We start from the raw sequence: 9,523 nt of genomic DNA on the forward strand, positions 1-9,523 counted from the left end.
GTCCGAAATGAAATAATGCGAGCGATTCGTAAATACATACATACATACGTCACCATACGATGTAATTCAACATTGATGAGGTGTGGTGAGATTATCGCTTAACGCCTGTTGCTTCATTCGGTTGACAGCGAACAAACACACAAACAGCTTTTTTTGGAAAAAGAGCTGCTTTTGTTTAAACAATTTTGGTTAAATAACAAATATATCAATTTTTTTTTTGATGCAGAACGAAAGTAAATATTTCAAAGTTAAACTCTAAGAAAGTTTCATTTTAATTGGTTTATTGGTTTATGATTTATGGCCGTGAAAACAAAAAAATTATGTTTTTTTGCCACATTTTGACCGATTGCCACGCCCCCTTTATATATTTCTTCACATTATATAGATATAAACCTTCCTCTTCAATCAATCTATCTTTAAAAAAAAACCGCATCAAAATCCGTTGCGTAGTTTTAAAGATTTAAGCGATTACGTGGACATAGGGACAGAAAAAGCGGCTTTGTTTTATAATATGTAATGATAAATATATATAATTGGCGCGTACACCCTTTATGGGTGTTTGGCCGAGCTCCTCCTCCTGTTTGTGGCGTGCGTCTTGATGTTGTTTCATAAATGGCGGCCGCCGAATGGGTTGGTGCGTGACCATTCGGTGTTACCAGAGAGAACATGGGTTCGAATCTCGGTGAAACACCAAAATTAAGAAAAAAATTTTGTAATAGCGGTCGCCCCTCGGCAGGCAATGGCAAACCTCCGAGTGTATTTCTGCCATGAAAAAGTTCCTCATAAAAATATCTCCCGTTCGGAGTCGGCTTGAAACTGTAGGTCCCTCCATTTGTGGGATCTCTTTTATATCAACTATATTAATGACGAGACTTTGTCTCCTAAGAAATATTTATGAACTAGAATTACTGACATAACTTATTAACTCTTACACAAACCAACATTAAAACAACACAAAATATTTGAATTTTATGTATAAATACTCTTTCGTCGACTAGTAAAAATAATTTTCCATTAGAGGCCTGTGAGAACGTCTTGCCGAAAAGTTCTTGGAAAAGACTGCTCTTGACGTTATAATACTTGAGATAAGTACCGTCTTGACTCTTAATAGTTTTTGTTTTTTAAATGAGTGAGTACACAAACGAGGCAATAGGAAGTTGTACTAATATACTTTTCAAGTACGTTTTCATAGAGCAATGAATACCAATACTACAAACTTATGTACGTGAATCTGTGTATTTCGAGCCAGTCAAGTGCATTCAACTTCGAAAGCTACGCCAACGTGTTCTTGACAAACTTAGAATCAATTTACTTTTGCTTGATATGACCACCTTTTGCCCTGACTATAGCCTTGAGAATAACCCATCGGATTCGCGTCGGGTGAATTTGAGATGCATTGCGTGGACGTTATGAAGTTCAGAACGCTGTTTTTTAGCCATTCTTGTTTCACTCGAGCTTTGTGAGACAGTGTCGAGTCCTGTTGAAACGTCCATGGTCTGCCACCGAAATCTTTGTCCGCTCACGGCTTCAAAGCAACTTCCAGAATACTTTCCCGATAATATTTCGCATTTATCTTGACCTTGAAATGATTAGAGAATGCCCACATGCGGTTACAGCGGCCCAAATCCTTACCTGTGACGGGTGCTGCCTCCTGGTGACCAATCGATGACTCAAATTCTCGTATAAACGGTCGGTCAAATAAACAGTATCGTTTTGGGAGTTTACAAATTGCTCAATTTGAAAAATTTTCTCGTTAGAAAACACAATGCTCGGAAATTGGCCGCTTTCAGCCAAGCAAAGCAACTCCTTCGCTCTCTCAAGTCCGACTTGGTGTCGCTTTGCTGCTTTGGTGTGAGATCATGCGCTTTTTGGATGTTGTAAGGCTTGACTTTCAGATCATTTTTCAGTATGCGGCGGATGTTACGGTCAGACATTTGTCACTGACTGTCACTTACTGTTATTGCTGATTTTCTTTTCTCACGCTTACTCTCGGCAAAATGTTTCAGCGCGCTTGTAAACAACACTCTGTACTGTCATTTAGCCAACTAACAGACAGATGAAGCACAGACATCAGCTGCGCGAGCGGTCTGAAGTTAGTTACACTCCGAGTGCCGGACCCTGTAGCTGGGGTGAACATCAAGCAATAATAATTTTTTTAGTTGTATGGTGCAGGCGTTTTTAAACCAGACACTTTTATACTTTCCAGTATATTTAGTATGCTGAGTCGGCAAAAACGTTATTGGCCAGGCGTGTGGCTACAACAATTAATCGTTCCACCTCACTTAAACCGATTTGACAAAAGGGCAATTCACAAAATAATTGATTATATGGTTATATGGATTTATCAATTATTAGTTCCCTACAATCAGTAATTACGAAATTAGCTGTTCACCTATTGTTATCTAGATTGTATTCAATTCGCTTTGCAAAAATAATTATAGAGTCAGAAAGTGACTAGCGTAGACAATTCAAAGAATTTCGCAATGAATGTAAAAAACTAGTAAAAAAAAATTAGGATTTTGAATATCTATTGTTCACAGATGTTTAATACTTCTTATATTTGCATATGTATTATATGTACAGTATACAAAATTCTTATTCGTACACACCCTTTCGCTTTCATTTAGCAAGTAATATTAGAACGATTTTTTGTAATTTTAAACATGGAACGTAAAACGAGTACATTGACCAATGAAATGAGAAATTCTATCACAAAGATGGCGATTCTTTGAGAAAAATTGCTAAATCGGTAAAACGTAGCGTTTCTATTCGTCCGGGCGAATCTATAAAAAAGTAGGAAATCAGAATAGGTTGCTTCTGAATTGGCGAATGCAATCTTTTATTCGACGCGAAATTAGAAAAGATGTTACCATAAGTGCCGTAAAACTTGCCAACATTTTACAATAACGATTTTAGATTAGTGTTACTGCTCAAATAGTGCGAAATTACATTCGAAAAATGGGATTTAGATGCAGAGCAGCTAGAAGAAAACTATACATAAATAGCATTAACAAGCTTCGGATCCACTTGGCAAGTTCTTAAATAAAGAAAATTGTTTCTAAAAAAAGGCCTTCTTTTAGCGTTGAATATAAATTTAACTTGAAATTGTCAGACGGTCGGTTCAAATTTGGAGAGGAGGAGCTAACACTAGCTTAAATCGACGCAATATCATACCCATATTCATGCATGGAATTTCATCGGTGATGACTTGGGTATATTTTAGTGCCTCGCATGTAGGGAAACTACACATTACATATACCTATGTAGATGGAATTGCGAGCTCAAGGCAATAAATTGGTATTTTGAAACAAAATCTCCTCGAGAGAGCTGAAAATTTGGGGGCCGGACACAATTTTATATTTCAACAAGATAGTTGAGCCCTGTAAATCCAGGCTGAACTATGTCAGTAGACATAATATTCTGATGCTAACATTGATCTCGGGGCACGTGGCTATCTTGCGCGTAACGAGATTTCTGACACTTTAATTAGGATGGGCTCTGAGGCCAACATCTTTGGCCTGGATCCTGTTCTGCCATTGTCTTCTGCAGCCATCAAAGCCACGGTTTGCAAATGGATAACTTCAAGCTTGGCAGGCTGGGAGAGGCGGCAGATGGACAAAACTGATGTTACCTATCATGTCCGACCGACTGTCGCAGATCCTCCGGTCATTAAGCAGAAGGTACTGCAGGCAGCTGGTTGGACTGATGATGGCGAAGCACATGGAAAAGGTAGGCATCTCAGACAGTGCACTCTGCCCAGCATGAGAGGAGACACGGCGAGCCATTTTCTGTGCGTCTGCCCGGTCTTCGCTCGAATCAGGCTTGAGGTCTATGGCACAGATACTCGTATGTAAAGAAGCGACCACCTGGGATCTTTGGAACAACAAGAGCTATCCAGATTTCCTCGGAGGTCGGGTAGATCTAAAGGGAAATTTAAAAGGGAACCCCAGTGCAGTACAATGGACTTAAACACAAACTTATAGTGGTTTATCAATATTAAAATTTCCGTATAAACATTTTGTTTTTCATTTATTGTTTATTAAATGCCAAGGCGTATCTATGGAAGGTGGTGTGATGGGAGTAGTTGACTGCTTGTTCTTCAACTCGCCTTTAAGTTTGAAATGTCAGTAAAACGGAATAAGGATAAGTTATTATTGTGTTGTGAATGTGCGACAAACTTTGACAGTTGTAATTTAAAAAATTGTTGTTGTTGCTCGACTTTGAATAGATTCGTCTGGATTAAGCAGATAGGGTCGAATCGACGTGATATCATCATGCTCGTCAATTTTGGCGGATAACAAATCAAATTAAATATATTCCAAATGCTGAAATATTTTATAATTAAAAAACAAAAATTATAATTATTTAATAAACTTTCTTGTAGGAAAATTCCCACACACTTTTCATAAATATGGCTTGATTGGCCTCTTATTTTAATGATTTTTTAATATCATATAATTTTAGCTTCTATTGATTGTGCCATAGGATTCAAAAGCTACTTTCTTCGACGATTAATGCCAATGATATTATAATAGGGCTATTCACAAAACAAAAAAACCCGGTGGCCACCGTACACCTTGTGACATTTTTCTTTGGGGCCACGTGAAAGAGAATCCCCGTCAACAGCCCAGGGTGATTCAAAACCTCAAAGATGGAATTCGTGAGGCTATCGAGGACATAGGGCAGCCAATTTGCAATTCGGTTATGGAAAATTTCATGAAAAGGATATTGTTCTGTAAGCGTGGTCGTGGTGGTCATTTGCCTGATATTATTTTCCACTATTAACGGCATACCTTCCTCTTTATAATGAAATTAACATCCATCCGATCATTTATATAAAAAAATAGCATTTTTCTTTGAATATCAAAATAACACCTCGTATTAAAAAACCCCCTTATATTTTGTTGTTGTGTCGTCATGGTAATTTGCAATTGCCGGGCTATTTGAATTTAATTGTGAAATACCTCAAGGTTATGCATGCAAAAATACAATAAACTTCCTTTACAATATTATTAGTTGTTGTTGTTATAGCAACTTACTAAACCCTGAATGCGCGATGTATTCACCTGTCCTCTTCGTCTAACTCATCTAACGGTCGACCCAGAAAGCTGGGTGCTGTTTCGACAGGTTGGGTCCAAAGGGAGAGGAATGTTAGGTGAGTTAAGACTAGTCGCGAGACGTGGTATGGTATAATTGTACAGATAAGATGAAGCAGACATCGTTTACCAGGTGGTAAATCTACTTCAGCTTGCATTTGTAGCACGATAATGAATTAATTATAACTGATTTTCTTCTAAAAATCGCACTCACTAATTTCAGCAACGTGTGGCTTTTAGTTACATATATACATACATTCTTATGTAGATCCAGAAAGTCGCTGTCGCTAATTAAACTATTAACTAACGAAATGGAAATTTATTTATTATAATTTAATATATAGAAGTAGTCGTTCGTGTCATGCAATTAGAAGTGCCGGTAATGCTTATAACCGGGAATTTTCATGTATGCACAGGCGGTGTTCAGAAGCGTGATATCACATAAACACTTCCCGCTTACTCGTATTAGCATCGAAACTCGTGCATTTTAGGCGGTATTTAAAAGAAAATAAATTAGAAATAAGTACACACATACATATGTACGAGTATGTACATATATAAGTTTTGCCAAAGGGTGTCCGGTGGCAGAATTAGGTTTTAAATTTAAAATTTTTCCATAACCGCTGATTGTGTAAGCGGAGAGGGGATCGCTTTAACTTTGTTATTCGTGCGCGTTATTTAGTAGCGATGTCGGTTGGACGGGTGAAAAACGTGCGTTTGCAATCGAAGTGTCTTTCAAGACCAATGATTTTGTACGTAGGCTTCGAGCAACAAGTTTCGTGTTAAAGAGCGCACGGCCGGGGTCCAGCCAGACACCGAGAACAAATGAAAATATTGAACTCGTCGCTACTAGTTTGCACGATAATCCACGTCAGTCCGTGCGCAAGAGAGCGGCTGCCCTCGGACTTCCAAAAACTATTGTGTGAGATATTGAGGAAGAATCTTAGACTTTACCCCTTCAAAGCCTAAAGATGACAATTTGCGTCCATTTTTAGAGTGTTAGAGTGTTAGAGCGATTTCGTATGGGAAAACCATCTTTTGGAGCGACGAAACACATTTTAATTTAAATGGGAGTGTAAATGAGTTTATTGTCACATAAAGGACAGAACCCACTATTAAAATATCAGCAGTCACTTCACAGTCAAAAAGTGACGGTTTGGTGTGCATTGTCAAACAGTGGATTTTTGTTTTTTTGAAAATCGTCGAGGGCAAGCAATTTCTGTAGACGGTGTCTCTGAACGATTATTTTCTGGTTACCTCTCTTCAGCACACACACAAACTTGGTTTCAGCAAGAAGGCACCTCGCCGCACACGGCTTGATAGACCGTGGCGATACTGCGTGATTTCTTCCCAAACAAAGTTATCAGCCGTTTCGGTGACATATCCTGGCAACTCAGGTCGCCTGATCTCAGGTAGGTAGGTGAAATAGTTGAAGTAATAGTCTGGCACTCCCCAAGTAACTCTAAAGCGCCGTTTAGATGCCATTATGAGACCTTCAACAGGAAGATCTACACCCAGCCAGAGCTGTTCATATAATGGAGAGGAATGATGGAATTTAGGTTGGCACTCTGCCCCAGGCTGTCGAAGAAAGGAGCACTCAGTGACCTTAAACGTCTAGCTGCCAAACCTGGACATTTACAGAGAAAATGCTCAACAGTCTCCTTCTCTGAAAGGTCCCCATAGCTTCTGCAGGGGGGATTAAATGGTAACTCTAGGTTTTCCGCCTGTGTGCCAATCGTCCAATGACAGTTTGGAAATTGAATGGCGAGGAGTCCAAAGGACTTTCTGAGTCCTCCGTATATTGTACTGGGGCCAAAGGGTTTTCGAAATAGCACATGAAGAAATGGAGCTCCATCTTTTTTGCGCTTTCCTGAGAAATAATTTGTGAAGTTTCCCTTTAACAACTGTCAGGGGGATGCCGATGGCCAGGTAGGAGGTCTCTGAGGCTAATTAAGTACCCTTCCTGGCGAACTCATCAGCAATTTCATATCCCTCTGTGTTCCTATGTCCTGAAACTCAGATCGGAGAAATGTTACTTGCACACCCAAGAGTTTTGATGTCCTCCTTACAGGAGTTTACCAGGTTCGTTCTGCACCATGGCGTCGTCAGAGCCTTGATCGCGGCTTGACTATCGTAAAAAATGTTAATATCTCCCTCGCTCTCGCGTTCTTCAAGATACCTAACTTGCGATGCCAGCGGGAGAACGTGATTGTTTAATTTGGGAAGTCGAAAGTGTGGAGGTTTATATTTTCCGGTAAATAGCACCAGCTCTGTTTTGTCAGAGTTGACTCGGAGGCCGCAAGTGGCAGCCCGGCTGAGTACAGCCAGTGACCTTATCAAAATCTCAGCCATGAGTGAGAGAAACAGTGCCGATACCATTAGGACCTTAACCCCACCGTCATTTAACATTATCAGAACTTCATCAATAGCAACTAGCCAAAGTAGCCTGATCTTACCCCTATGGACTTTTTTCTGTGGGGGTACCGCAAAAGTAAAGTGTATGAAACAAACCTGACGACCATTGCAGCACTAAAAAAAATATTATTATTATTATGAGGTACGGTTACCTGAATAGGGATAGTTTACTGTGGCCAATTTAGTTTACAATCATCAAGCGACATTCATCGGGAGACCCTTACCACCTTCCCAAACTCCCGACTCTCGAATGCCGTTACCGGAAACTAATCACCACCTATTGCAAACGAAGACTTTCAGCTGCCTCGCGAGACTTGCGTAACTTTGGCCCAATTTTGAATATTGTAGTAGGTTAAACCCCTACTTAGCCAGAATCGACCCCAACATAACCATCTACCTATTCACATGTCCTAGTAAACCTACTCACCTAACCCCACTCGACCGGTGACCACACCGCACTGACAGGGTTTAGTAAGTTACAACATCAACAACAACATTGTGCGCGGGGTTTATGGCACCCGACTTTACTTCTCCACCGAGTGCCAGAGAATACGGAGCCCAGACTCGAAGATAATTTATAAAAAATAAAATCTGCACTTGTCTGCTTTGTAATAGTTATTGAAATAAACGTTTATCGTTAGCATTTTTATTTCTTGTAATTCCCAATTCTGCTGCCGGACACCCCGTATTGACGACTTGTTGCTTAGTTTGAAACACACAATTTATATACACTTTTTTACGACTTCGCTAATTATTTCCGGTTCAAAAATAATTTTTTAGTATGCCATTTAAAATAGTTGCCACCTTTTGCTGAATATTTTCATATTCACTTTCACTGTGGAGTTCCACTGAAAACGTTGCCAGTTGATATTCGTTGACCTACTGAACCCTATTGGGTTCTCAAATATCAACCAACTTCAATTAATTATCTCAACACTGACATTTTCCATTATATTTGCACTTATTATGCATAATTCGTTCTTACATATCGATCCTTTCTTTAAAACACTTGCTTGTTCTCTTATCACCGGCGCAATGTGAATGAGCTGTCAACTGTTCATATAGATGAATATATGTAAATATATGTATGTGGTGTTATATGCATACACACATACATACATGCATATATTATCACTTTCTATGGGACGTTTTTATATGCGCGCTGCAACGTGCTTAATCTCATAGGTTATTAATTAATTGTTTCAATAATCGAAATCTTTCTTTCGAACAGTCATTGGCCTGCGGCTAAATTAAAAAACAGCGCAGCACGTAAAAGCAATAAAGATTTCACACGAAAACCGACAAAACTAAAAATACACTTGTCAAACTTATCGGAATTTCTTTTCCTATATTAAGTCGGAGCTACACAACCGCAATAAAAAGACAACAACCAATTTTTTTAAAGCGACAACAACAAACTAGAAGTCAAAACAAACCTACCAAAATTCCCGCGTATCTTGTTGGAAGTATGGCAATAGGGCAAAGCTGTAGTTCGCAAATATTCAAATATTTTTAAACCGAGTTTCTGCCTTTTTATTTTTATTTTCTATTTTAATATTATATTATTCGAACAAATGAAAACGAAAGGTTCTTAATTTCACGCCGATCAAAAACCTTTGCATTTATTTATTTATATTCTCGCGTGTGCCGTCACTGTGATGAAATTAACCGTTATGTTAGAGTGTAAATGAGTCCGATCACTTCAACGTTTATATTGCGACTAATGTTGACGCATTCAGTCTATAATAAGAGAAGAGTTTTTCTTATTGAAGTACTGAAACATAAACTCATGAGCGTCACAAAGCTGAAGTCAGCCGATTCGGTACACGCTGCTCAGAGTGCTCAATGCACTCGCAGCAACAAACATACAAATATATACATACATACATACTTATATAGCATATTGTTAAGCTGATAACCGATTATCGAGCGCATCTAATTACCAAATAGCGATTTAAATTAAAGTTAGCTGCATAATTAAAAGAAGGGAGAGAGCGAATTTCGGACATCTT

General features: G+C 38.9%; 1 protein-coding gene across 2 annotated transcripts in view; it reads right to left on the reverse strand.

The window, feature by feature from the left end:
- The window catches only part of LOC128855380 (cystinosin homolog), a 76,992-nt gene extending 67,749 nt beyond the window's left edge, over positions 1-9,243 (reverse strand). Inside the window, exon 1 of one of the 2 annotated variants that reach the window (XM_054090240.1) lies at positions 8,952-9,243. Coding sequence is in view for 1 of the 2 variants with exons in the window: in XM_054090239.1 (XP_053946214.1) it covers positions 45-56 (12 nt within the window). In the remaining variant the exon portion in view is untranslated. Of the gene's footprint in view, positions 1-44; positions 72-8,951 lie in introns of those variants that run through there. The other variant, XM_054090239.1, reaches the window with a different exon arrangement.
- Between the last annotated feature and the right edge of the window lie 280 nt (positions 9,244-9,523).

The sequence above is a fragment of the Anastrepha ludens genome, chromosome 2 (genome assembly GCF_028408465.1).
Source record: "Anastrepha ludens isolate Willacy chromosome 2, idAnaLude1.1, whole genome shotgun sequence".
Lineage (NCBI taxonomy): Eukaryota > Metazoa > Arthropoda > Insecta > Diptera > Tephritidae > Anastrepha > Anastrepha ludens.